Source organism: Cucumis melo, chromosome 4, assembly GCF_025177605.1.
Source record: "Cucumis melo cultivar AY chromosome 4, USDA_Cmelo_AY_1.0, whole genome shotgun sequence".
NCBI classification, from domain to species: Eukaryota; Viridiplantae; Streptophyta; class Magnoliopsida; order Cucurbitales; family Cucurbitaceae; genus Cucumis; species Cucumis melo.
Genome location: NC_066860.1, coordinates 33,966,983 through 33,994,654, shown reverse-complemented (window position 1 = coordinate 33,994,654; position 27,672 = coordinate 33,966,983). Strand labels below are relative to the sequence as shown.

Sequence of the window (27,672 nt, the reverse complement as noted above, 5' to 3'; positions counted from 1 at the left end):
CCACCAACTTATCCCTACCGGATATCGCCAAAATCGAAGAGAAAGGACTCTTAACCCTCACAAACGATGCCGGATTTATACAGGGCCATGTGTTCTACGAATCCCCTGTTCGCTTTAAAAAGTCTTCCAACGCCAATTCTTTTTCCTTCTCTACACTTTTGTTTTCGCCATTGTCACCGAATTACCGAGTCTTGGTAGCCATGGCCTCGCCTTCACTATTGCGCCCTCCAAAAACCTCCATGCGTCTCCCTCTCAGTATTTAGGCCTTCTCAATGTGACCAGTCTCGGAGACCCCTCGAACCATTTATTTGCCATTGAATTGGACACCTTTCAAAATTTAGAGTTTGAGGACATTGACGACAACCACATTGGAGTTAATCTCAACAGTATGATCTCCACTGCCTCCACTACAGCCTCTTATTTCATTAACGACGGGAATACCAAGCAATATATAAACCTAAAAAGTGGGGCACCAATTCAAGTTTGGATTGATTATGATGCCCCTGTAAATTCCCTCACGGTGGCCCTTTCTCCGTTTTCCACCAAACCCCAGAAGCCAATTCTTTCGTTTAATGTGGATCTCTCTCCGATTCTTTTGGAGTTCATGTACATTGGGTTCTCAGCCGCCACGGGCTCTATTTCAAGTTCTCATTATCTTTTAGGTTGGAGTTTCAGTATGGATGGACCGGCCCAGTCACTGGATATTGATTCTCTGCCTTCGGTTCCCGGGCCGAAGAATACATACTCTGATTTAGCAATTGGGATTTCAATTATGATCATTTTGATTGTCATAACTGGAATCTTTCTTACTCTTTACAAAATCACAAAGAAGGTAGACATAATCGAAGCCTGGGAGCTTGAAATTGGACCGCATCGGTACCCTTACAAAGAACTGGAACTAGCAACGAAACAATTCAGCAACAGAGAGCTACTAGGACGTGGCGGATTTGGAAAAGTTTATAGAGGAACATTGCCAAATTCAAAAACCCACGTCGCTGTGAAGCGAATTTCCCACGAATCCAAGCAGGGCCTCCGTGAATTTATGTCGGAAATCACAATCATTGGTCGGCTTCGTCACCGGAACTTGGTTCAATTACTGGGATGGTGTCGTCATGGTGGCAATGAAGATCTGCTTCTTGTTTATGAGTTTATGGCAAATGGGAGTTTGGATAGTTACATATTCGGCAAACCAAAAGTGATTTTGAGTTGGAAACAAAGGGTTAAGATCATAAACGGCGTTGCTTCCGGCCTCCTATACTTGCACGAAGGATACGAACAGGTTATTAGATCACTTCTAAATCTATACTATGTTTTTTACTTTTCTTATTTCATTCTAATCTTTATTGTTGACAAATTAAAGGTGGTCATTCATCGAGATGTGAAAGCCAGCAATGTTTTACTCGACAACGAGCTGAACGGAAAACTAAGCGATTTCGGGCTCGCCAAACTCTACGAACACGGCGAGAACCCGACAACGACACGGGTCGTCGGAACTGTCGGCTACCTGGCGCCGGAGCTGCACAGAACCGGAAAAGCCACAACCAGCTCTGATGTTTACGCGTTCGGCGCACTCGTGCTTGAAGTGGCCTGCGGCCGCCGGCCGATCGGCTCGAGGGCGGTGCCGGAGGAGATAGTGCTGGTGGATTGGGTTTGGGAGAAGTACAGAGAGAGAAAATTACTGGAAGTAATGGACGAGAAATTGAAGGGGGATTTCAATGAGGCTGAGGCAGTGATGATTTTGAAATTGGGGTTGCTCTGTTCGAAGGATTCGGCGGCGGCGCGGCCGAGTATGCGTCTTGTGATGCGGTGTTTGGACGGTGAGATTGGAGTTCCCGACGAGATTACGGATCCGAGAATGGTGGAAGGAGTTGATGAATTTGTGGATTCGTGGAGTGAAAACAGAGACATCAGTTTTGCTTCTTTATCCACTTCGTCTCTTTCGATTCTCGACGGTAGAAGTTGATATCAATTTGTAATCGAAAACATTATTTACTCTTCAACTTTCAATATTTTTTTACAAAGTGAATGCATGCAAAATAAAATTTACCTCTAAAAAAAATTTAAAAAGAAGGAAAGAAAGAAAGAAAAGATAATGATAGGTCCAGAGAAGAAGTAAACGAATAATAGCAAACCAAGATTGACCATAATTTTCTTAGTCGTCTCCTTTTTGTGTTCTTTTCTCTTTCAGCTTTCCTCCCCCATCTCATATGTCTAACTCTCTTCATCTTCAACCAAAAAACCAAACCCTAAATGATAGAGAGAAATAATTTGTCAGAATAATTGTGCAAAAGGAGTCCTTCATGATCATCCTCGTCTCAAAAGTGGTCATTTTTTGTGAAGGGATATCGAAGTGAAGTTTAACAGTAAGCTCTCTAATTTCCTAACTATTTTTTTGGTCTACCACTTCATGATTATGTATACATGTATTTGTTTGTTTAATCACTTTCTACTCTTTAAATTCAAAGTCAATTGATATAATAAGCATTATAAAATAAATGTTACGTACATTTATGAATTTATGGCGTAATTTGTATAACCCAGAAACTAAATTTTAATGGATTTATTTGTCTTTCTTTGGAATAGAATATAAATATTTTAGTCAACCATTTTAATTAAATCACATATACACAATACACATAGTTGTGATTAGAAAGAAAACTATTGTTTATTATTTAAAAGAATCAATAGGGGTTGTTAAAAACAAAAACAAATAAATAAAGGCCAAATGCTATGTTATAAATATACCAATAATGTAGAACCCATTGTTTAAATCTAAAACTTCTTGCTAAAGTTTCTCCTTTTAAAAAATTTCTACTTTTACTTCCATATTGAATATATATAGATAAGAAAAAAAACTAGCACTTAATAGCAATGTGTTCTGTAACATTTTTTTCAGAACATCTTAGACAATGGTTTGATACCACAATTGATGATTTGATCAAAACAAATGAGATAAATTTAATATTTATATTACTATACTTATTATGAAGTCTCTCATCAAAATTCCTTGATAATGTCTTTAATGGGTTCCTGCAAGTTTCTCATCGCTATGGCCTCTAATTTTGGTCGTCCCTTACGAAGAAATGGTGCTTATGATGTTCGGTTCCACCGAAGAGAGATGAACAAAAACCCTATGTTTTTTAATCTCTCAATTGTGGTGTCTCTGCTTCTAGTCTCAGTAGTCTCATCAGCTGCTTCTGAAGGTAGTACTGATTTCATCTTCCATGGCTTCCAATCTGCAAATCTATCACTCGATGGTATGGCTGTTGTTACCTCAAATGGCCTCTTGAAACTGACCAACGAGACCAGGCAAAGAATTGGCCATGGGTTTTATCCAAATCCTGTAAATTTTATCAATTTCTCTCATGGCGTTTCATCTTTCTCAACTACTTTTGTCTTTGCCATTATTTCTGAATACCCAAATCTAAGTGGCCATGGGATTGCCTTTGTGGTGGCTCCTACGAAAACTTTCCCCGGAGCTGAGCCAAGTCAGCATCTTGGCCTTTTTAATGGCAACAACAGCGGTAACACAAACAACCATATTTTCGCTGTAGAACTCGACACAATTCAGAATCTAGAGTTGCAAGATATCGATGCGAATCATGTTGGTATAGATATAAATGGGTTGATTTCTAAGAAAGCTGCAACTGCTGGGTTTTATCCTTACAACAATGAGAAATTCAGAAATTTGACTCTTATAAGTGGCCAACCAATGCAAGTTTGGATCGAATATAATGGTATCAACAAAGAAATCAATGTAACTTTAGCACCAATTAACATACCCAAACCCAAAATTCCACTTTTTTCTTACTCCTGGGACCTTTCGTCCGTCATAAAAAACTCTTCCATGTTCGTCGGGTTTTCATCCTCCACTGGCTCTGTTTCAACTTCCCATTATATTTTAGGTTGGAGTTTCGGATTAAACGGACAAGCTCAAAGTCTCGACATTTCTCGTCTTCCAAAGCTGCCTCAGAAAAAACATAGATCCAAAGTTTTAACAATTGGGTTGCCTTTAATTTCTGGAGGGATTGTTTTATTGGTTATTTTAGGCTTTGTTTATGTTATCAGAAGGAAGAGGAAGTTCGCCGAGCTGCTCGAAGATTGGGAGCTTGATTATGGACCTCATAGGTTCAAATACAAAGACTTATACACAGCTACAAATGGATTTAAAGAAAAAGAAATTTTGGGTTCCGGAGGATTTGGACGAGTCTACAAAGGTGTATTACCAAAATCAAAACTTGAAATAGCTGTAAAGAGGGTTTCTCATGAATCAAGACAAGGAATGAAAGAATTTGTAGCTGAGATAGTTAGTCTTGGGAGGCTTCGTCATAGAAACCTTGTACAACTTTTAGGCTACTGTAGACGAAAAGGAGAGCTGCTTTTAGTATATGACTATATGCCAAATGGAAGCTTGGACAAGTACCTGTTTAACGAACCAAATCCAAGTTTGAACTGGAGCCAAAGATTTCGAATCATAAAAGGAGTGGCTTCAGGGCTGCTTTACCTGCATGAAGAATGGGAGCAAATTGTTATTCACAAAGATGTAAAAGCCAGTAATGTCTTACTAGACAATGAGTTAAATGGAAGATTAGGAGATTTCGGTTTGGCAAGACTGTATGACCATGGAACAGACCCTCAAACAACTCATATTGTAGGAACACTCGGATATTTGGCTCCAGAGCACACGAGATCCGGCAGACCGACGACTCAAATGGATGTGTTTGCTTTTGGGGCATTTCTGCTGGAAGTAGCAACAGGAAAGAGGCCAATAGAGATTCGAGGGATGATGGAAGATGTAATATTGGTGGATTGGGTAATGTTATGTTGGATGAGAGGAGCCATTGTTGAGGCCAAAGATCCAAAGTTGGGAACAGAATATGTGACAGAGGAGATGGAAATGGTTCTGAAACTTGGATTGTTGTGTTCACAATCTAATCCAATGGCGAGGCCAAGCATGAGGCAAATTGTGCAGTACTTGGAAGGAGATGCTGTCATGCCAGAGATGGGTTCTATAGAAACATTAGGCGGTGGTGGTGGATTTGAAGGTTTTGATGATCTTGCCATGTCGTATAATTCTTTTTTGGATAAAGCTATTGCATATTCTACTTCTTCATTTGAGAGAGGTTTTGCCCATTCTTCTGATGCGCAGTCTCTTCTGTCAGGTGGCCGTTGAATGTAAAATTGAAATTACTTCATTAATTAATAGGACAAGTACATATGTATTCGATGTAAAATAGGTAATAATAGATATATATCTACTAAAGTTTGTTTTCATTTCCAACCATTTTCTCCTCAAACAACCTATCAATGAGAATTCCTTTTTAGGCTCATCATCTTGACTCTATATCCATCCTCACAAAATTTTCACCATATTTAGCCGATGTGGAACAAACTTTATTTGTAACAAGATCAAAATCAATCACCTCTAAAAACATATTAAATCAAGTATTTATCACTTTAATACATTTTGTTTATACAACGACTCGAGTATATAATATCTGTTAATTACGAATCTTCCAATATAATTTATCAAGACATCAACCATTTAAAACACTTTCCAAAGAGGAAAAAAAAACGCCTAGAGAAGATAATTTTAGCTGGCAACAAGGATTATGTATCATAATTTGATGGGTGATATACTAAGCAACATGATATTGCAATGTCCTCCGACTCTAACATCCTTTAAACAAAATAAAAAAGTAAATGAATCATCATATGGCCGCTTCCAGTTCTGAATAAATTCAAAAACAGTAAATATACAAGTAAATTGCCCAAATAACTACGATTTTTCTCAGTGCAAAATGTCGGGAAAATTTTAATAAAAAAGGCATCGCCAATCACACAACTTGGTAATTTTCCGTAATCAACTGTGTCCTTTGAGCATATTTGGGAGGAGCACCGCCCCTAAGAGGCAAAATGTTGACAACCTGCAACAGTGGAGTTTAAAAACCAATGTTAAGAGGTAATGCAGTAAATGTCAAATAAAGAATGAGAAAAAGTCAGTCCAATAGGGATTTCTAGATCGAAAAAGAACAGATATGATGATTGCGATAATAATGGTTATCAAGAGGTACGTAAGTAATATCTTGTTTCAAGTAGAGGGCAAAACAAGAATAAACCTTCATGTCACTAAATGTGCTAGTGGCTGAAAACCGAACAGAAATGGGGAAAAATACGGATGAATCGGCTGGAGGGACAACGAACTCCATTGATCCACTGTCAAGAAAATGGAACAAATAAAAAATCATATTCATGCAATTGTAATAGTAGGGTAACAGAAAGAAGCCAAACACTACATACCTGCGGTTTGAGTTATCAATGAGAACTATAGACCACTCCAAGACAGAATTTCTGGAATCGTACCTGCAGGTCGAGCAAAAACAGATGTCAAAATATAGGGAAAGAACTGGGCACATGGGGCTTTAAATTCAAAAGGATAGTGATTTGGATACGCTTCATTAGAATCATTTAATATTTTTAACTTTTCCTTTCCGAAAGGTCTCAACATTGAGACTTGTTACTTTTTGCCATGTCCCATTTTTAAAGACGAAAAAAAAATCTTAGAAAAATTAATTTGATTAGACGTGTTTCGTTAAAAGAATCTATGGAAGTCATGATAAACCAGGTGAAAACTAAAAGAGTAAAGATGAATCTATACCTCCATTCTCCATCAATCTGCCTTACACTAGGTGCCTCACGAAGAGCAGGAAGAGGCACTGAGATGACAACATTCCGCAGGTCAAACATTGATGAAGCCTCGTACTCAATGCTGACATAGGTTTCGTTTCCAGAAACAGAGGGCCAGCAGTTGACTGCAACAACAGAAGCCTCATAAGTATAGCTTTTAAAATATATACAAAACAGTATCTGTATGAGAAGGGTTCGAACTTACTTGTTAATGGTACCATTGATTCGTCTGTGCTTTGCATTCTCCACTTTAAGAGACCAACTCCAGCATCACTACCTTGACCAGTAGGAAATGGCCGGTTCGGGTCTTTCAGGCCTAGAATATTTTCATTGGAAAATAATTCTTTATTCATGTTAGGATGAGTTTTGAAAAGGATGCCAGGATTCCCACCAGTCTCAATCTGAAAACAAGGCAAAATGAATCAAGATAGTGAAACAAGTAACAAAACCAGCTTCGCAAATCAAATCGCAATAACATCATACGAACACAAGATGAGACCAAACGTAGTGGGCGATAGGTGGTTCAAATACTACATGAACAAATTTAGAGACAAAATTGTTCCGAGTGCCAAAGTTGTGAACAATCCAATGATGAAAATCTTTTAGCTTCGTACACATTTGATGGAAAGTTTATAACCATAAGAGATTACAATGAAAGACCTAGAATTAGGCAATCAATCTAAATCTTTATGGAAATAGGATATACAAGAAAACAATCTTATCAATTCCTACTTTACAGCAAGACAATTAAGCTTGATTTTCTACAGTATGTGTGTTGGGGATACCAATCACCTAGAGAAGTAGTAGTGTCTATTATACAACATCATTAGTATGAGCCACGTACCTGAACTTGAATGTGGGCATCTTCTTGGTTAAGAATTTGCAGGGACATTGTTCCCTGAAGGTCAAAGTTACTAACTCCCCCATCTCGTTTCAGGGACACGTTGAGTTTCTCCTCGACAGATAGAGTAACAGGATCAGTTGGGGGTGGGATAGCTGATTTAGATGAACCAACACTTGGCTGTACATCTTCAACTATTACTTCACCTTCTGCCTTCAAAGATTCCAAGAATTGATTGGTCCTTTGGGATTTACCAAGCTGCATGCCAAGGCCTTTAGGAGGAGCTGTAGCAGATGAAAGTGGACGGCCTAATAACAGACATACAAGGTAAAATGGTAAGTGTCCACTTAGTACATGAACCTTAATTGGCCATTAGCTATATGACAATTTACTAAGGGGAGTGTTTGGCGTAAGGATTAACTAAGACTATTATAATCACATCTTGCTACAGTAAACTCTATTTAAAAGTTCTCAATTAGCTTCGGTAGACACTATTTCAAAAACCCAAATTGCTACAGTATTTACTATTTTGCTATTGTTTTTACTATTTATGCTACAATGTTTACTATTTTCTTTTCAAACTAAAGTAGTTTACACCTCCAACACATACTATTGTAATCTAAACTAAAATAATATATACCTCAAACACAAATTACTATAATCCAGCTGTAATAACCAATTTTTATCCTAAACGCCCCTAAAACATCATAATATGGTGTTGACACAAGGACAAGTGACTCCTTACAAATATGCATAACAAACTGACAAAACTCATCATAGACAACATTCAACAAACGTGCATTCAAATAAAGGCAACCTTTAGGCTTGCTAGAAAAGGACTCAACATCAGCACCCAATCCAAAACCAGAACTGCTACCAAAACCACCTCCACCACCTGATGATATGCCCAGATCACCGAGACCATTATCAATTTTTCCTGATCCCATAGACTGTAAAGACATAAAGCCTCCTTTGTCACCCCTATTCTTTTCAATCTGCGATATATATGGAAAATTATCAACTTTGATTTTATTTTATTAGAAAAAGAATTGTTTTTTGAAAATTGTATTTCAGTTGTGAAAAAGAATGATGAAGGGCATGTAAAAAATACCTTGCTTTTGTCAATCTCACTTGCTTTTCGCTTCATGACATCCTTAGTTTCATTTATCTTGCTCTGCAATACCAACTTGTGCAACTTCTCTTCGTGGCTTTCCATCTCACAGTATTGCTTAACCTGGGCAACAGTCACGTTTTCCTTGTGCCCAAGAGAAATAACCTCATCGAAAGCAAAAATCAAATCGAAAGCTGTTTTGCAGATTCCCTCTTCATCCATAGAAAGTGAATATTCAGGTACCTAGAATCACTTAAGGACTCCAGCATAAATCCATTCTCAGCATGTTTGACACGAACATTAGTAAAGAACTATCTTACTGTGCAAACAAAACTCCCACACATACACAATTTTTAGGGCACCCCTATTATCATACATAAAAAAAATATTCTAATAAAAAATGAAAAACATATGCCCTTACCAGAAAAGACTTGATTTTGTTTCATATATAATGAACTATATAAAATTTTATTTTCCTTTGCAGTCTACAGTTAATGTTTACTTATACAATACATCGTCAATATGGATTTAACAAACTTTGTTGGTTCCCTTGACTTACTACTAATTTGAAGTTGAAGATCACCCAAATTTTTATGGAAGAAGCAGTGGAACCACAAGCCAGCATACCCAAATTCAACACAAGATCAGCATTAAAAGCACTAGAAATAACTATAGGCCATTTCAAAATAAGGATACAAGCTTAGAAAGGAGCCTTAAGGTGTCCAAATCTTCAAGGATGTTGCTCTGTTTATTTGTTACAAGAAGCAGGTATAAAGCTTCTATTGGCTGGTAAACATAGCGAACATTTTCTGTCTCCACATATGTATGCTGTTTTCCAGTTCCAACCAACTTTGGGAAAGCAGCAAGAAGGCCCTCAATTCTGATTCTAGACATATCAACAAACTGTCTAGAAACAAGAACTGTGAAAAGAAAACATACAAAAAGACAGCCTCGTAAGTACTACCTAAAATTTATCAAAGACTTGAAAATAAAATCTAAGGGATAAAAGGTGTGTGTTTGTGCCCGTGTGAGAGAGGCCAATGAGCATACAGTGTAAAATGCCAACTATGAAAATCATCGTTACAAAAGATAAAGTTAAAAAATAATGTTGTGGAATGGCAAAGAAAATATCTCACCTTTCCCGGACTTGCTAACAATGGATGCGGCAAGAACAACCTAAGCAACATACATAATGTTCGTCAAAAGAAAATAAGGGGCCAGGAGAAAGATAAATTCATGAAACCCATCGAAAGTCAAAAGCACGCCACCAGGGAAAAAAAGAGATGCAACAAATACATAATAAATCCAGCTTAAAAAAAAAGAGAAATCACTAATAATCTTCACAAGCAGGATGCTCATGCAGTTCCTACCATAATTCCTAAAATAAATTAAAGGGTGCAATAATATCAAATTCAGTGATGCCAGACAAAATATATCTAGCACGATCCATTAATCTCAAATACTCACAAGATTTTCTGAATGGCATAATAAAAGTTAGAAACTATCCAGCATCTTGATTAAGATTTTCTGAATGGCACAATAATGAAATGATTTTGAGAATATATAACACTATATCCAAACAAAAATTTGTATGATAGCATAGCTGAATTCACCCCCTCGACGTTCATGAACTTCAACTTGTCAAAACAAAAAGGCACTTGGAGAAAGAAATTCAGAAAAATAAAATATTACGGATAATTGCATATAAAGTTACATAAGAATGCGGACAAAAAGAGACAACAAATGGTTCAATAACATAAATGCCTTTACCATTTTCTTAAAGATATGAGAGTGCAAATCAACAATCACCGACTACAGATAAGAGAAGTTGTGTCTTCCGCACCTAGAAAAGAAATTTCGTTAGTCACACTCTTACTAGAAAAGAAAAAAAAAAGATTACCTCAAGAGCTTATTCTAAAATGTTTGAATATTTAAAATGCTCTAACTCTTAATGTATACTCATGATATCTATTTAACTTCAGTTAGAACTATACTACGAAAGACCTTAGAGAACGGAAGGTCCTTGAGATCGGGCCGAAATCCGCGGGGGAGGGGGGGAGGGGGAAAGAAGAAAAGTAATGGATCTGAAGCTGGAACTCTAATTATTCCGACAAACTACTGCAACTATTAATCAACAATCAAAATCATGTAGCCGATCTAGAGACACAAATTACAGCAGATCCAAGTTCGCAAGCATATAATGTACAGAACATATCGGCAAACAAAGCTACGGAAATTGCACACAAACCCAGATCCATCTTACAAAATTAAAAGAAGAAACAAACCAACACTAAAGTTCAACAAACAGCAGACAGAGAAAGAGAAACTCAAACCAGGGAGGATTTGCGGAATCGATAAGTTTGTTGACCGACAAGGGAGAGATCTAAATTGAGGAACGCGGAGGAAAGAGAGAGTGATCTATTTAACTTCGAAATGAAATCGAGAAGCGCCGGTCGGCCGGAAGAAAGAAAACGAACGAGCTCACGCTCACGCCCAATTGCCTTCGTTTTAATAATTCCCCTTTTCTTTCCCTCTGAAATTCTTGATTAAAAGCTTAATCCCAATAAACAAAAGGAAATTCTTATAATTTCAAACATTTCTTTTAAATCAAAACTTAAACCCTAAAATAATTAAATAAATATTTTTATAAATAAATAATTAATTAATATTCATCAACGTCCAATGTAATGTATCGTTGAGATAAATCAATGTGTAGAGTTTGAGTGGCTGTAAATTTATAACCTTTTCTTATAAAATAATTAGTTAAATTATCAAACCATAGCTCAAAAAATCATGAAAATATTATAATATAGTCGTTCCGCCTCAAATTCTTTGACCTCTCCTTATTATTTGGAATGTAACAAAATAATAAATCTTAATTTTAAATCGATGTCCAATATAACGTATTAATATGGATGAAATGAATGAATGTGTGAAATTTGTGTAGTTGTAAATTTCTAACTTTTCCTTATGAAATAATAGTTAAATTTATTTCAAACACATACATAATATCAAACGACATCAAATATAATGTATTAATATTATTGAAATGAATTAACATGTGTAATTCGTATGACGGTAAATTTCTAACTTTTCCTCCTAAAATAATAAGTAATTAGGTTAGTTTCAAATATGCTCATTTGATATCAAACATAAGTATAACAATATAATGGTCTTTAATTTGAAAAAATATTTATACTCATAATAAAACAAGTCAAAAATAGTAATTAAATGTATTTTATTAAAAAAAAGTTTAATTTTATTTTTCAAATTTTCAAGTAGATTTTTGTTTTATTATTTTGTTAATCAAACTTTAAATAAATTAAAAATATCTCCGAAAAGCATAATGTTTTTCTCGCAAACCATAAAATTGTCTCAATTACTTTGAAAAGTTTTATTTCGATCGCAATCGTAATCTCTTTTCTTGGATATGAGATAACGTAAAGTCCTTGCTTGTTTTCTTTCTTCAAGTCGACAAGGCTGTTTGCTTCACTTTCCACAAAGAAAAACCTATGGCGTAGTTCCCTCATCGTGTGAAGAACAAATTTGCAGTGATAAATACTTTGGATGGTGGTGACCAACATGACAACTTTTTCTTCTAGTGACTAATTTTCCATTTCAAACATCATTAGTTTTAAGGATCTAATTCTTATCATTAAAAATTAGAAGTTGTAATTGCAAAACTGCTTTAGAAACAATTTTTTCAATTTGCCATTTTGAAATTACATTTTAGATTCAATATTATCCTAAAACTAAGTTACAAAAATAGGACAACCCTTTTTTTTTATTTAAAATAAGTTTGTAAAAATGTTTTATTTGTTTGAAGTTAAAAAAAAATAAGTGTGGGGTTAAAAAAACTTCAAAAAAATAAGTGTGGTTTACAGTTTTACTAAGAAAGATATTTATGGTTCAAATGACCAAACCATTCTCGATTCGTACCTGAGAAAAAAAAAAAAAAAAAAAAAAAAAGGTCCCACTTTTTACTAACAAAAATGAGTGTCGCGTCATCTCCAAATCCTCAAGATCTAATAGGACCAACACTCGAACCAAGCATTTAATTTTAAGATGGAAAAAAGTAGTTCCGTAAAGAAAATTGAAGAGGGAAAGTTCTGATAACGTTACCGAAGCAGTGGCTGTGGTTGTGTTTGGAGCATTTCCAAATAATGGCGTCTTCCTCTGTGATTTTATCTTCTCTTCCTCCGGCCAGAGCTCTGACTTTTAACCAACAAGACGGTCGCCACGGTCTCTTTCAAATTGGGTCTTCTGCCCGTGCCAATAACAGCAGGGCTCGTCCCTCCTTCAGGGTTCAGGCCGCCGCAAAGCCTCCGGCTGGAGTACGCTCTCTATCCTCTTCAAATTTGTGAACTTTTTTCCCATTACTGTTTCACCTGTTGAAAAAATGGTTTACATCTCAAAAGCTTGAATAAATCCAGAATAATACATTCATGCGGGCTTGTGAATTACCTATTCATTTCTGTTTTGAAGGTTGAATTGCCAAAAGTAGAGCCGAAATTTGAAGCCCCGTTTCTTGGATTCACTAAAACTGCTGAAATCTGGAATTCTAGAGCCTGCATGATAGGCCTTATTGGGACTTTCGTAGTGGAGCTGGTGAGGTTTTCTTTTCTTCTTAATATGAAGAAAACTTTCTATCTTGTACCTTTTCTACCCATGTTTACGGGTTTTATCTGTCTGATTTTTCAGATATTGAACAAGAGTATACTTCAAGTGATTGGAGTTGATGTTGGGAAAGGCCTGGATCTTCCTCTTTGATTCCCGGAAAAGTTTTAAACATCTTGAGATCCTTCGTGTCTTTTTATTGAAAAAAGAAAAACAATGAAATTGTAACTGTACCAAAGGACTTTCAACTGTATCAGAGAATTCTACAATCTTCAAGTTCTTGTACTTCTTAAGTAATTTACATACATTGTCACCGTACAAAATATGCTCACTCTCTTGAGTTCTGTAATGATGCCTAATAACCTGAACTCGAGAGTATTGCAAATTAAATAAGCCTACAGATTCGAGTATCAATAACAGGCACCTTGGATGGAGGTTGTCCTATGTCTAGTACTTCTTCCATTGATATCCTGCGATTCCTCCAAGCATCTCTTACCCAGCCCCTCACCATCCGTGCTTCAGGCTTTCTATTCTTTTGGACGTCAAGAATCTCCGCATACGCTTCTACAGAAGCAATCAATGATATCAATGAATAAAGATAATCAGACCACCACGTTTATGAAAGGTTAACATGCCTATTTTGCTATAACATGTGACTTTAGGAGAGAGTTTAACCATAATCAGGGTGGGATTTGATCAGTCCATCTGGGTTTCATTTAACATTTAAGAGAGCAATCGAAAGCTATCCAACGTTTAACAACCACAACTCTTGCAATGAACATTTCGATCTCACACAGTGATTTGTTTGTTCTTTCTTCAACCCTCGAGCTAAATGCTTAGAATCACTAAAATGCTTGATCAATACCTCCAGCTATAGCTGCTATTTCACATCTGTCCACCTTTGATTGTCCTCCACTGCCTTCAAGAGAATAAACTATTCAGTTGAAATTAATTTTTCTTCTTTTTTAAAAAAGGTTAAAGATGTAGCGTTGGATGGCATTACGATACCTTCTGGTGAAACTTTCATCAAGTCTATTGCTCTCCTGTAGAGTCCCTGTAAATGAATTTTTAGAGCAATCTGTTGAAATAAAAAGAAATACTTCTATACACTATGAGGATTCGAATATGATCTGTAATTGAATTGCATAGGGCCAGTAGACAAAAACCAACACCCAGGATGTTGGGAAGAGAAATCAACACCTTCCACACTGCACTAAAGGACCAATAATTTTTGCTTATATTTGAAGGGAGTTTATAACACGAGTGAAGCAGTGGAAAAATCCAACCTCCTGAATCAAAATTGAACTTGAATGCTCCTTCCTTGCTTTGTGTCGAAACATGAGTGCTATGCAGGTTAAGATAACACCAACCTTCGGATGGTGAGATCCTGTACCATGTAAATGTTCCAAAAAATTAGACGCCCTCATGTCCACTTGGAAAATAGCCAAACAATGCTAAATGAAAAAGAACAGAAACTTCAGTTGTATATATGTTGTAAAGTTTCGATTATATTGAGAATTCTAAATTAGCAACTTCCATACCAAAATATTCTTCTGTTTTGGTTAACGCATTTGTCAGTAAATCCTCGGCTTCAGCAAAATTCCTAGACAAAAAAGGAACAGAGTAAAGTTATGAACTTATGATCTATAATTACTACAATAAGGAATCTTATTGGGAATTTGCCCAACATAACACAAATCAAAGAAGCTACCCCAAGTTCCCCTCAAGCTGCCCTAAAGCACAAGTCGCAGCCACTAAAACCTCCATCGGAGACATATTACCACCAGCTAATGCACATTGCTCACTCGAATCTTTGACTTCTGATCCCACTTCAATTACTCTCTGGTACACCTCTTTTGCAGCGGAAAAGTTCTGTGAAGCCACTAAGAATTCTCCGTATGTAAAAGCAGCACTACCTACGAATCAAAATATTAATAGGAAATCAACAAATTTTCGCACACATATAGTTGAAGTACCTTACCAGCACATCTTTCAATAGTCTGAAATCCTTCAAATAACGATTCAGCTGCGGATAGATAACCAACATTTAACTTAGTAAAACTTCACGATAGAACAAGATGCTTAGAGAGAGCACTAAAGGCAAAACACCTGCATCAAGGTTATTTTGGACAAGCTCAACCAGCCCCTTTACAGCTTTTACACGAGCTCTCAGAACTTCAGAATTTCCATCATCAGCAAGTTCACCATTTTTAAATAGTTGTAAGCATTTATTGGCGATAGCGGATGAAGAATCGTTCTACATATGAAGAATCATCCTCAGATAACTTTGATCAATGTTAATCGATACAACATGAGCAATAATTACAACTTTACAAGGAAATATACCAGGTCTAACACGAGATGAAGTCCAGCAAGTGCTTCAAGAGCAGCCACTACAAGAAAGACAAGAAGAAATTACAGTCAAAACACGAGCCACCAATATTTAATTTGAACCGAGCTTAACTTGGCTAAAAGAACGAACTAAAACCCTAGGAAAGTTTACCTCTAATATCTAGAGAACAATGTATTAAATCCTCAATTCGCTGAAGCTTATCTATAGCGTTATGAATGTCACCCCTGAAACAACCAAAATAGGCCAGTTGTTTAGCCATAAGCCAATTTAATTACAACATATATCTTAATGAAATGAATAAAAAAAGAATAAATGAAACACAATGAAAACCTTTCAGCAAGCAACGTAGACATAGCAAGCAATACCGCTCCCCTGGAGTTATCGGCATCTTGGCCTTCACTCGACTGAACGGAGAGACACTGCTCCAAAACCAGAAGACCTTGTGCGTACGACTCGTCTAGTTATCACATTAAGATTACAGACCAAAAATTTCATACCGATTTTATACATAAAACAAACAAGACGAAAAACAACTTCAGTAGTAAGAATTAAAAACGAAATGGTGAAATCAAATAAGAATATGGACCTGATCTCTGAGACCTAGCATGAGATAGAGCGTAGTTGATCATCTGACGAGTGACCGGGCTAGCATTTGGGCGGTCCATTCCAACGTGAAGTAATCTCCATGGTGAAGCTAAACGTGAGGACGATGGCGAAGAAAGAAGAGAAAAACGGGAGCTGGAGCCCAAACTCGCAGCTCGAAAGGCGGTGGCGGCGACGGTTTTTGACAGCTGAACGACGACGCGACGAATCATAGCTTCCAGAGAAACGGCCAAAGCGAAAGAGTGAGAGAGCGCTTGAAATCAAAGCTACAGGAAAAGTTTGAAAAAAAAAATCTCGATTTTTCTTTTTCTTCTTAATAGATTGTTAAAAATATTTATTCAAAAATAATTAAAAAAAATACAAACTATGCACATCTGTGTAAAAAAATTTAAAAAACAAAAACCGGTTGATTTGATTATTTCGTGTAAATAATTTTTTACAATTTATTGGACTAAGTTCAAACAATACTCATTCATATCCGTAAGACAAAGATAGTTTTTAAATGTTTATGAAATGTAAAACCTATTTTAACTAACAAATGATATAATTTAGAGTGTTTAGATTGACATAAAAAAATTATTTTTCAAAAGAATCATATTTGTTTAAAGAAAATTGTTAAAAATATATTTTGAATGTTATTTTGATTAGTTACCATACTCTCTAATTTTCTCCCAAATGACTTATTTTCCACTCTAATTTTCTCCCAAATGACTTATTTTCCAATTTTCTCGTGAAGCTTCGACCATTAGAATTAAAACATTAAAAAACACAATATAATCTCTGTCGAGTTTATTCCATTACGGTCTCCTCTCACTTCCTTAATCACCCAATGAGTGTAAGAAACAAGGCTGCTAATAACTCAAAAGGAGGAAGCAACAATAGATTAAAATTGAGATAAAACGAAAAGCATGAAATTCAAAACTTCAACATTCATCAAACTTAACTTTTTCTCTTTTTGAACAAGCCAAGCAATCGTTTTTTACGACAATAAGAGAATCTTCTTGCGAGGAAATGAATTTTATGATCATACAATATAAGCTTTAGGGAAAGAGCATATTTCAATGAGGAAGTCTAGCAAAGTGAAACATCATTTGAGTTGGGCTCAAGTTGGATCTTTTTTGAAAAGTTGGAAAGTGTGTTATAGTGATCTATCAAAGCAAACAAAAGAAAGAGAGAGAAAGAGAATGCCTCCAATTTGAAGGAATGGATAAATCCCTTTATAGTGAAAGTGAAAGTAGGAGTATAAACTAGGGGAAAAACTAGAGCAATGGAGCCTTTAAATAATTGCTCTCTTTCCAAATCTGTCAATCAAAATCAGACCACAAAATAGATGTTCAGAATTTTCATCACCATTTGCAAGCCTGTTCATAAGTTTCAGATCATGCATTCCTGTCTGTTTCTCATCTTCTGTTTGGCAACCTCCATCTCACTTACAAGTGAATAAGCACCTCCAAACATTTCTTCCTTCAATCTTTCCTATTCACTTCATACTGAAAGTTTTTCTGTGCTTGCAGGTGGAGAACAGCTAATTTTAGTAAACAACTGTAATGAAAGTGTCTGGCCTGGATTACTCGGCAATTCGGGCCACAATACGCCAATGGATGGTGGTTTTCATCTTGGCAGAGGCAAGCACGTAGTGGTTGAAGTGCCAAAGAAGTGGTCAGGGAGGATTTGGGGAAGACAAGGCTGTTCTTTTAGCCATGAAGGTAAAGGCTCGTGTGATACAGGAGATTGTTCAGGACGATTACATTGTAGAGGCACAGCTGGTGTTCCTCCAGCAACTATTGTTGAAGTAACTCTGGGATCATCTATTTCACCCTTGCATTATTATGATGTTAGCTTGGTAGATGGCTTCAACTTGCCTCTTTCAATGAAGCCAATTGGGGGTGGAATTGGCTGTGGCATTGCGTCTTGTGATATTGATGTGAACATTTTCTGTCCATCCAAATTGGAGGTGAAGAAAAATGGAAAAGTGGTGGGGTGCAAGAGCGCCTGCTTAGCCATGCAATCAGCCAAGTACTGCTGCACAGGGAAGTATGCAAACCCCAAAACCTGCAGGCCTACGCTATTTGCTCATTTATTCAAAGCCATGTGCCCCAAGGCTTACACCTATGCTTTTGACGACCCTTCCAGCCTCCGTAAATGTAAGGTTTCACGTTACGCCATCACTTTCTGCCCTGCCATGTGAGGACGATTCCAGTTGCTGCATGAAGAAGAAGTCTACTATGACAGTACAAAAATAATACCTTCTTGCAGAATTAGAAGCTCTCGTGGTTTATTCAACCATCTTTCTATCTTATTTTTGTTAGTTACTCAGGGATAGAGTCCAATAAGCATATGTTCAAGATTTTTGCATTCTATGTCAATATTAGTATCATGTTACACATATTAATTAGTACATCTTTGTTTGGTTACATTACGAGTTTAGTCCTTAGTCTTTTATGTTTGTGTTTATTTAATCTCACAATTTTAAGGAGTGTCTAATAGGTTCTTGACCTACTTGATATATTTTGAAATTCAAAATCCTAGTAGACACTAAATAGGGACCTAAAGTGCAAGGTCCTAATAGATACTTTTTAAAGCTCATAACAATTTAGATACGAACTGCAAAGTTTATGAACTAAACTTAAAAAGCAATGAAATGGAAAAAACTTGTAATTAAATCTCTTCACTAACGACAACTTGTTTATCAAAGTTCTAAGTACTGCTTTGAGCGCCTCATTCTGACTTCCCTTGCAATATCAATTTTCCTAGGAAAGTGTTTGACCTAATGAAGACATCATGTTTATAACTTACCTTAGTTTTGTAAATGTTCCCTCGAGATTAGCTGGATTAACAGATTTCAAAAAACCTATAAAACAGCACCAAGCAATTTTCAGCGAAGAAACTTGCTTTCATTTTGATATCACTTTGTTATCATTTCTAAGTCCACTAAATAGAAATAGAGTGTCAGTAACTACAGTTTAGCTCTAGACTTCATAAAGCAAAGGAAGGAATTTCCCCTGATTACCAGCACAAGTGCCTTCTCCTAACCAAAGATTACCATATACCCCAAAGGAATCAAGGGAAAACAATTAGCATTGCCCATATTAGTTAACTCAACACTAAAAACAAACAAATTACCCCATAACTTGAGGGCCTTTTTCAGAGTATAAATACACTATATTCCTTCGTGAAAATTACTTTCCTAATCCGCTGGTGTAACTTCAACTTCATCACATGAATTAATCTCTTCATGGGATTGATCCAATCCACACCATTGATCCTCCTCACTTTAAACCCAATCTATTCCAAATTTAACAAAACACATATCCAAACAACAAAATCCCAAATACAAAATATTGCGTAAATTCAAAGCAAGACTAGCTAATCCGTACATGCACAGAAAAAAAAAAAAAACATTACAATGCATTGCTGAACTTGTAGTAGTTAACTGTAATAACAAATTTTGTACCGATTGTTTGTTTTGGGAAGGACTTCTCATGTTCACCACCCCGCATTGCTTAAACTTCCTTTTGCCCTCTCGGATCCAATTGAATCTTCCGTCCACATATTCATTGCCAACTTAGTGAGCTTCTCGACGTGTCATCAAATGGAGAAATGAAGAAGTAAATGCGGGAGAAGATTCGACATGTCGAATTCTTAAATGGACTGGATTGGGCTCGGCTATGAAGCCCATTATATAACTAAATCTTGAAGGCCCAAACAATAAATCTTATGGTAAAGTACATTATTGGTTCCTATGTTTTGGGTTGAATCAAAATGTTAGTTATGAAATTCGATTTTATAATATTCTATCAATCATTACAAGAAGAAACTATAATTAATTATGAATAAGAAAATGAAGATAATTTATGTAATTGGTATTAAATTTATTTATTTAAAGAGAGGACAAATGCACATGGCGGCAACGTACAATAATTAATGATAATTATTTTTATCGAGAATTCAATGTATTCCGAAATTGGGTTAGTATTTACTATTTAGTAGTTAAAAGAGAAAGGGTTAAAGCGTAAATTCCACGCTTAAAGAAACGACGACGACCCTTCGCTGTCGAAATCCCACGCAATTGTTTTTAAACCTCTATTTTCATCTGCTGCGAATCCTCTCTCCTTGAAGAAGACCAAAGCGTTTATGAACAAGTTCGCTATCTTTTCTTCCTTTCCAGGGAGGTCAGTTTCGGATTCTTAAGTTTATCGGCGTTCGTTGATTTTCCAACGTCGAATTCTAATCGGTAATTTCAATCTCTTTATCAAAACTTTATATAAATAGGGTTTATTCTGTTAAAAAGTTAGTGTTATTCTTTGGATCGATCAATTGATGGATTTGATGGGATCGACTTTTTTTTTTGTGTGTTACAGATGCAATTGCTTTATGTGGGTTCGGGCTCAGGCCTTAGATTCGGTCTGTTGTAGAATTTAGGTCGTTGCCTTCTCTGTATCTGGTTGTTCATCGATTTCCTGCTGCTGCGATGTACCACGATGATGCTTCTGGCCCAAACCCTTCTTTCGTGCCAAGATTGCGTCGCAGTGGAAGAAATGGTGAGGATCGCTCCCCTTTCAATCGTTTCATTGTGCTGCGCGATCCTTCTAACTCGGGCGTTGTTAGTAATAATGGTATTGGAGCTGGAGGAAATTATGAGATTTTTTGTGACGATGGTACTGGGGCGAGCCTTCGTCCTTTACCTTCCAATATATCCGAGTTCTTGATGGGATCGGGGTTCGATCGTCTTCTCAATCAGTTGGCGGAACTGGAGGTGAATGCGGTTAGCCCATTGGAAAACCCACCGGCTTCGAAGGCTGCGATTGAATCTTTGCCTGTGGTTAAGATTCTTGCTAGCCATGTGCCTATGGAATCACATTGTGCGGTCTGTAAGGAACCATTTGAGCTCGACTCTGAGGCTCGAGAGATGCCGTGTAAGCATATTTACCATTTGGATTGTATACTCCCTTGGCTTTCTATCCGGAATTCATGTCCTGTTTGTCGGCACCAATTGCCTACCGATGTGCATAGCAGTGGAAGGAACTCCCCTGCTTCTGCTGAAGAAGTTGTTGGACTAACAATTTGGAGGCTCCCCGGTAGGGGTTTTGCTGTTGGAAGGTTTACTTGGGGCAGGGGAGCTGCAGAACATGACCTTCCTGTTGTTTACACTGAAATTGATGGTGGGTTTAGTACCACCAGTGGTATTCCTAGGAGGATTACATGGGAGTCAAGCGGGAGAAGATCAGTTGAAAGTGGTGGATTTCGTCGCCTTTTTCGCAATTTATTCTCCTTTCTTGGGAGGTTTAGAAGTTCATCCCGTCATTCTGGTTCTGGACCTGGTTCAATGAGACGGAGCTTCTCTGCTAGGTTATTCAACAGACGCTCAAGGAGGAATAATCAACCTATAGCGTCAGACATAAACTATATGTTTTCTGCTTAATTGTACTCATAGAGGTTGATTCCCACCCTTAACCCTTACTCCCTCTAGAAATTCTGAGCGATATTGAACCCATAACAGTCTTCCTTTTGGGCGATGGTGTAGATGTACAATTTTTGTTTATTAGCTGTATAGATACATCAACAAGAAATACGGAATTCGGTAACTTAAATGTAGTTGACTGGAGAATTTTTGACATGGTGGGACAAGGATATTTAGAGATAAATGATGGAGAGAGTCGTATGATCTGCCTGGACGAGGGTTAATGGCATATCAGTTCGAGCATGTGAATGTCTTCTGTTGTTTGATGTTAGAAGGAAAGAGATGGGTTAGGGAGTTCCTGTTGATGTCTAGTAGGTTCTTTTTTTTTTTTCTCTTGTGCAATGTAACATAGTAACTTCGCTGCAAAGCAGCTCTTATCCTTAGAATACGAAAATCTTCTGTTTTTTGTTATGTTTCTAACTTTATCCCTTCTTGATTTTAACTTTTGAGTTAAATTCCATCTCTCTGACTTTGCTTTGTGGTATTCTGTTTCTGTTGTATGATAATTCTTATGGAACTCCTATGCTCTCTCTCATTGCCTTCTTTTTCGGCTGTTACTTAATTACTTTCTTCACTTGAAATTTATAGCTTCTCTCACAAATTTGAGCTCATTCAAGTATCAAAATTACACCCATCTCATACCATATTTCTATCTCTGAAGGAGGATTTTTCCCCTTTTAAGGAGGGTAGATTGACAAAGCTGATAGGGTGAGACAATTTAATAACTCAGGTCAGATGAATTATACATTGAAGAACTCTCATCCAGGGCCAGTGCTTTGTTTATAACAAGATGATTAATGTGTTGCTATCAAAACTTTGCTGGTTCACTAAAAAAAACTCTTGGTCCTTGAAAGTAGGCTTTTACTAGTTTTAGCTTTAATGCACATCTGTATGTCAACCACGAACTCCATTTTTCTTACTTGATGCATGTGCAACTTTAGCAGCTTTCTAAGTTCATATCAAAGCAAATGTACCTTTATTCCTATTGTAATTCCTTTTCTGCTTTCCTCTTTTATGAATTGTCAAAAATATGGACAGGAAAGTAAGCTGAGCACCAACAGGTTGTACCCCTTTTTCATGTCTTGAAAATGAACTACCAGGACACAAATCAGATGATGATTGTTGGGAGAAGGAATGTAAGATTATTCGTTCTGTTTGATATAAGAGATGTAAGTTCACATGTCTTACAACTTTTTGAAATTTGTGTGTCGCTTATGTGCAGATTCCTGTATGTCATTAGTGGCATTTGTAAGCTACAATTGTTGAATTTTTGTATTATTATCTTAAAAGGAAATGACAAAAGGTATAATCAAATCAAGCTGAACCTAAAAGAAGGTACAGGTTTTTAGTATTATGCATGAAGAAGGTTTTTCATGTCTCTTCTGCCATTTGGATTTTGTCTGTGACAAGGGACTAAGACACTACACATGATGCTGGAAACTGCAAGAGTGTTTTTACCCTAATAAGATTAAAACGTGAAAAGCAATTAGATTTTCGTGCATATCTATCTTTTTGTGCATTCCACCAAACTGTTCGATCATAACTTGTCAAGATCTTGCTTTTTCCTTTTTTTTATAAATATTTTAATATCCTTCTAATGTGAATGGTGAAAAGAGATGCACAAAGATAAGTGATACTATAGATGTATCTAAGTATTACCCTTATACCTTTGCCACGTAAGATTAGATACGAGAAGAGAAAAAAATCTATGAGTTAGTAATAGGGCAACAATAAACCACAGAAAAACCAATTAATACCTTTCCTCATTGTCTAATAATATCTAAAAGAAACTTCTTTTCATGTTAATGAACCAAACTATGTTGTGCTATAGCATGAGCACATTATTTCTACCCTTTAGACAAGTGATGAGAATGGACAATATTTCGACTGAGTTCACCAGAATGTAACCAACGGTTTTGCATTTGTAATATGAATTTGAAAGTTTGAGATTCCTTATACGAGGACCTTTTTTCATGTATCTAACAACACGAGAACCACCAAAATGAGAAGGGAGTTGGTCCAAGCCAAAAGAATTTTGACCTCCATGAAAATCCAGATAGTGGGGCATCCTTATCTAAACAATCAGAACCTGAAGTCCGACGTAGCCTTATCCACATTTCAACTTCAAAAACACTCCCTCTAAGATCCTTTCGAACCACCAAAATCTAAGAAAATTTCTCTTCCTCATCCTCCTCCGACACAAAATCTAGCTTCAATTTCATTCCTCTGTAAAAACATGGCATCTTTGTGTTCATTTCCACGCATTTCCTCCACAGAGCCCATCAAACAATCGCCCGCCACTGCCCCTTTTCCGCCCTCCAACCACCCAATAAGACCGTCGACCCTATCCCTCCGCCAAAGCAGCCGCAATCACAAGAGAATTTCCACCGTGGTCGCCGCCGTTGGAGACGTCTCCTCCGACGGCACCACCTACTTGATCGCCGGCGCCATTGCTGTGGCTCTCGTCGGAACCGCCTTCCCCATCTTCTTCTCTCGCAAAGACCTGTAAGCAAAATTTAATTAACAAATTCAGTTTATTAATTACCGTAAAACTTTGCTTGTCTGCAGTGGGATTCTGTTTCAGGACTTGAATTACTCTTTTTGTCCTCCTTAGGTGTCCGGAATGCGAAGGTGCAGGGTTTGTCCGGCGATCGGGGTCGGCCCTGAGGGCAAATGCGGCTCGCAAAGACCAAACTCAGATCGTTTGTGCTCGTTGCAATGGCCTTGGCAAGCTCAACCAAGTGGACAAATAGATTAAAACCTGCTTTTCCTTCCCTTTCGTAAATTACATTATTTATAAATGTGAATGTAATAAAATATTTTTAATATGTTTCTACTCCATCGACTTTGAGACTTAATATTATGAATTCTCGGAGATGAAGAATGTTGTTGATCAAAGTGGTGCTTTGGTGAGATGAATAATCTCTCTTTCTCTCTCTCTCTCTCTCTCTCTCTCTCTCTCCCTCTCTTTTCATAAGAATTGACATTTTTATCCTTGTAAACTAAATAAAAACTAAACTTGAACTAAACAAAAATTATACTCAAAGATTACAGAAAAAAGAAAAGCATTTTCCCCAGGATTTAATGTGAGAATTAAGAAATATGTGTTAGATATTCTTATGTGTTTGGATATATACACATTACATTGTTCATATATCTTTTAGATAACACATTTATTTAAATAAATAAAAAGAAGTTATATTTTAAAATAATACTATGAATTTACATTTGTTTTGTTATTTTGTACATAATCTAAACCCTAGAGTTATTATTATGATTATAATTTAAACAATAATTGTTAGGGTATGGGGGCAATTCTCATGAAAGAAATTCAACTTGTTGACCAAGAGAAGTCAAATCAAGCACCAACAACATACTATGAAGCCATTTGTTATGAAAGTTTTCAAATATGTAAATTGTACATTTCACCATTCTTCTACCTTCTTAAAATTGTGGGTTTCTTCTGTAGTAATGTAAAAAACACAATTTATAGTCCATAGTTTTTTCTGGGTCAATCTTAATTTTCTTTCACTAAAACTATACATTCTTTCCAACACGACCAGCCTATAATAATATTATTCTTTTAAGTTAATTATCACAATTTTATTATTACCACTTTGCAATTCTTTAAAACCGAATTGCATATCAAAATAATCATTCGATAGGTCTAATCAACTTATTTTCAAAGTATTCGAACTTAGAGTGTGAAACTAATTCTCTTTATTTCTTAAGTCTTCTATCAATATCTAACCATTTCCTTTGAATTGTTTCCAAATTAATTCAACAAGAGGACTATTAGTGGTTTTCATATTCACTTAAAGTTCAAAATCTTAACTAACACAAGTTTAATTTCTTAGAATTCCACAGTTATTGAAATGAAGATATAATATTACACAGTTGACACCGAATTGAATTTGAATACTCACAAATTATGAGTCTATAGTACTATAGAAAGTAAATGAAATAAATTTAAAGAGATGAGGATGGAAGGAATAGAGTTATTTAATTTGGAAGTTTTTAGATGTATATAGGAATAATAATGGTGAGAAATTATTAATACTATTGATATTATTGTTAAAAATAGAGAAACAGAAACCTAAAGAGAAGGGACAGTGTGTTTAAAAGGGAGAGAAGTTAAAAATTAGATGAAGGGAAGGGAAGGGATGTGAGTGAGTGAGTGAGTGAGCAATAGCCTTTAATATTAAAGCAACCAATCACTATCCTTCCAATTTCCTTTGCTCTCAACCCATTCAGCATCACATGTGAAACTCAAAACAACCAACCAATCTTTTACATCTTTTCTTTCTTTCATATAACTTTCATCTAACTTTCCTTTTTCAGTTTATGTATTGAATTTGAAGGAATAATATCTCATTTCAAAATACTAACTTCCATTTTCACTATTCAAACTCTAAAATTTCCTCTTACCCACCAAATAATAGTGAAACTAGAGAAGCAAGGTTTTGAAATTTCTACCAAAGTTATGCATTTTGATTGAAATTTTTTTTATATGAACTCAAATGAATGGACCACAATTCAATATCTAAAATCTATAACTGCTGTGTCATAAAAAAGAAAGAAAAAAAAATGTAGTCTTGCTTTGAACATGAGGATACCATTAAATGCATCTTATCATCTCTCTCATTCAATACACCTTCACAAATATAATGTTTATTTGCTTTCATTTTAATTTACTTTACATTATATCTAAAGAACAAAAATACCAATTTTAATATAATACATTTTCAAATTTAAACAAATAAACAACCGAATCGAAATCCAATGCACGTGGTTCGATTCGGTTTGTGTTAAATTAAAACCGATTCTTATGCGGTCCGATTTAAAACATTAAACCAATTCTGAAATCGAACCGCTTTATTTAAAAAATTAAATAATAATAGGGTATAAGTATAACTTTCTAAGAATTATGTCGGTGGACTTTCAAATTTCATTGCTTGAAACTTTTATGTCTTGTATTTAATTAGTATGGAGAATAATCTAATCTATATTTATTTGTGATAATGTTCATAAAGGATTTCAATTTTAATATTTTTGTCGATTCTATTTTATTTATCCATAAGTGGTTTGTTTTCAATTCGATTTGACACAAATAAACACTTTGGTTCGGTTTTAGATGAGTTCTTTTTTCTTCATTTTCAGTTCGATGCGATTTTAGCTTTAAACTAAATCGAACCGAACGGTAAACACCCGTAGTTTAATTTACAGTGTCATATGTTGTATCATCGTTGTATTTGAAAATTTGTATGTAATTCATTGATGGATGGAACAATTTTTTTCATTAGTCTGTGGAATTCATTTTATTTTGTGTTTGTTTTTCTAAAAGGAGAAATAATTCCTTTTTGAATTTATTATTCTTTTTCTTTTTCCTCCAATAACAAGCGATTCGGATTCCATTCCTTCTTTTAGCATCGAAATTATAATATTTATATCAAAATAATAAATACAAACCTCTTGGATATTATTTTCTTGGCTCATAATTGTAAGGTTTTGTTTCCATGGCTTTACAAATTAATTTAAGGTTAAGTATATAACTTTATAATATATATATTATGCTTTCTAAATTCCTTTAGTGGGGGAGGGAAGACTGCTTGTTATATACTTCAAAGTTCAAACAAGTTGGAGACACATTAATACAACAAATTACATAGATTATAGTAAAACCGCGTATTCATTAAATAACATCTCCCAATTATTAATCTAATGCACATGCTGAGCTGGCATGCATTTAACGTAGTTTTTTTTAAATATCATTGTCCACGTGTCAACATCACCCTCGTTTGACTATTTTCCTTTTGTCTCCTTCAATGACCAATTTACTAATTCTGTCTAAATATTAATTCATTGCTCTCCCCTTTTTACTTCGCTTCTTCTCCAAGTGTTATTCTTTATTTTCACCACACCCATAATTTTTTTTTTTTTTTTATAAATTCAGATAATATTGCAAATAAGGGTAGAAAAAAAGAAAAAAAGAACATAAT

General features: G+C 35.8%; 7 protein-coding genes, 1 long non-coding RNA gene and 1 pseudogene across 15 annotated transcripts; 6 read left to right on the top strand and 3 right to left on the bottom strand.

The window, feature by feature from the left end:
* The first annotated feature begins 5 nt into the window (after positions 1–5).
* On the top strand, positions 6–2,021 carry LOC103486368 (L-type lectin-domain containing receptor kinase S.4-like; annotated as a pseudogene).
* A 138-nt stretch (positions 2,022–2,159) lies between these two features.
* LOC103486370 (L-type lectin-domain containing receptor kinase IV.2-like) lies at positions 2,160–5,281 on the top strand. Its single transcript, XM_008444298.3, has 2 exons — positions 2,160–2,363; positions 3,038–5,281. The coding sequence occupies exon 2, from the start codon at positions 3,050–3,052 to the stop codon at positions 5,171–5,173; it is 2,124 nt and encodes a 707-aa protein (XP_008442520.3). The 5' UTR covers positions 2,160–2,363; positions 3,038–3,049; the 3' UTR covers positions 5,174–5,281.
* Positions 5,282–5,591: 310 nt separating this feature from the next.
* On the bottom strand, positions 5,592–11,326 carry LOC103486369 (coatomer subunit delta-like). Of its 2 annotated transcripts, XM_008444297.3 has the most exons (12): positions 10,973–11,326; positions 10,410–10,482; positions 9,776–9,815; positions 9,336–9,559; positions 8,640–8,882; positions 8,346–8,523; positions 7,532–7,836; positions 6,893–7,088; positions 6,659–6,812; positions 6,301–6,363; positions 6,120–6,216; positions 5,592–5,927 (listed from the first exon to the last, which is right to left on the bottom strand). In XM_008444297.3, exons 2-12 carry the CDS (start codon positions 10,410–10,412, stop codon positions 5,838–5,840), a joined length of 1,593 nt encoding a protein of 530 aa, XP_008442519.1. In that variant the 5' UTR covers positions 10,413–10,482; positions 10,973–11,326; the 3' UTR covers positions 5,592–5,837. The 2 variants fall into 2 exon arrangements, with proteins under 2 accessions (XP_008442519.1, XP_050940182.1); XM_051084225.1 differs by lacking the exon at positions 5,592–5,927 and having other exon boundaries at positions 6,003–6,216.
* Positions 11,327–12,575: 1,249 nt separating this feature from the next.
* On the top strand, positions 12,576–13,541 carry LOC103486373 (light-harvesting complex-like protein OHP1, chloroplastic). 2 transcript variants are annotated; one of them, XM_008444301.3, is made up of 3 exons: positions 12,576–12,973; positions 13,125–13,247; positions 13,341–13,541. In XM_008444301.3, exons 1-3 carry the CDS (start codon positions 12,803–12,805, stop codon positions 13,407–13,409), a joined length of 363 nt encoding a protein of 120 aa, XP_008442523.2. In that variant the 5' UTR covers positions 12,576–12,802; the 3' UTR covers positions 13,410–13,541. The 2 variants fall into 2 exon arrangements, with proteins under 2 accessions (XP_008442523.2, XP_050940185.1); XM_051084228.1 differs by having other exon boundaries at positions 12,622–12,973; positions 13,125–13,541.
* LOC103486372 (uncharacterized) lies at positions 13,474–16,508 on the bottom strand. 3 transcript variants are annotated; one of them, XM_051084227.1, is made up of 12 exons: positions 16,196–16,508; positions 15,940–16,066; positions 15,760–15,833; positions 15,603–15,649; positions 15,366–15,513; positions 15,233–15,282; positions 14,968–15,128; positions 14,798–14,859; positions 14,543–14,643; positions 14,265–14,310; positions 14,122–14,190; positions 13,474–13,820 (listed from the first exon to the last, which is right to left on the bottom strand). In XM_051084227.1, exons 1-12 carry the CDS (start codon positions 16,422–16,424, stop codon positions 13,642–13,644), a joined length of 1,293 nt encoding a protein of 430 aa, XP_050940184.1. In that variant the 5' UTR covers positions 16,425–16,508; the 3' UTR covers positions 13,474–13,641. The 3 variants fall into 3 exon arrangements, with proteins under 3 accessions (XP_050940184.1, XP_050940183.1, XP_016899681.1); XM_051084226.1 differs by having other exon boundaries at positions 14,968–15,172; positions 15,238–15,282; positions 16,196–16,507; XM_017044192.2 differs by having other exon boundaries at positions 14,122–14,175; positions 14,968–15,172; positions 15,238–15,282; positions 16,196–16,506.
* Positions 16,509–17,153: 645 nt separating this feature from the next.
* On the top strand, positions 17,154–18,875 carry LOC103486371 (thaumatin-like protein). Its single transcript, XM_008444299.3, has 2 exons — positions 17,154–17,648; positions 17,727–18,875. Exons 1-2 carry the CDS (start codon positions 17,543–17,545, stop codon positions 18,398–18,400), a joined length of 780 nt encoding a protein of 259 aa, XP_008442521.1. The 5' UTR covers positions 17,154–17,542; the 3' UTR covers positions 18,401–18,875.
* Positions 17,407–19,830, bottom strand: LOC107990598 (uncharacterized). The gene is made up of 3 exons (XR_007820459.1): positions 19,667–19,830; positions 19,009–19,063; positions 17,407–18,415 (listed from the first exon to the last, which is right to left on the bottom strand). It is a non-coding gene; the product is annotated as an uncharacterized LOC107990598 (long non-coding RNA).
* A 448-nt stretch (positions 19,831–20,278) lies between these two features.
* Positions 20,279–23,024, top strand: LOC103486374 (E3 ubiquitin-protein ligase RDUF1-like). 4 transcript variants are annotated; one of them, XR_537081.3, is made up of 4 exons: positions 20,279–20,446; positions 20,574–21,648; positions 22,712–22,809; positions 22,896–23,024. XR_537081.3 is itself a non-coding variant. In XM_008444303.3 (3 exons), the coding sequence occupies exon 2, from the start codon at positions 20,684–20,686 to the stop codon at positions 21,632–21,634; it is 951 nt and encodes a 316-aa protein (XP_008442525.1). In that variant the 5' UTR covers positions 20,279–20,446; positions 20,574–20,683; the 3' UTR covers positions 21,635–21,648; positions 22,712–23,024. The 4 variants fall into 4 exon arrangements, 3 of the variants coding, with proteins under 3 accessions (XP_008442525.1, XP_050940181.1, XP_008442524.1); XM_008444303.3 differs by having other exon boundaries at positions 22,712–23,024; XM_051084224.1 differs by lacking the exons at positions 22,712–22,809; positions 22,896–23,024 and adding an exon at positions 22,335–22,670.
* A 74-nt stretch (positions 23,025–23,098) lies between these two features.
* On the top strand, positions 23,099–24,571 carry LOC103486375 (uncharacterized). Its single transcript, XM_008444305.3, has 2 exons — positions 23,099–24,178; positions 24,288–24,571. The coding sequence occupies exons 1-2, from the start codon at positions 23,910–23,912 to the stop codon at positions 24,424–24,426; spliced, it is 408 nt and encodes a 135-aa protein (XP_008442527.1). The 5' UTR covers positions 23,099–23,909; the 3' UTR covers positions 24,427–24,571.
* The last annotated feature ends 3,101 nt before the right edge of the window (positions 24,572–27,672 follow it).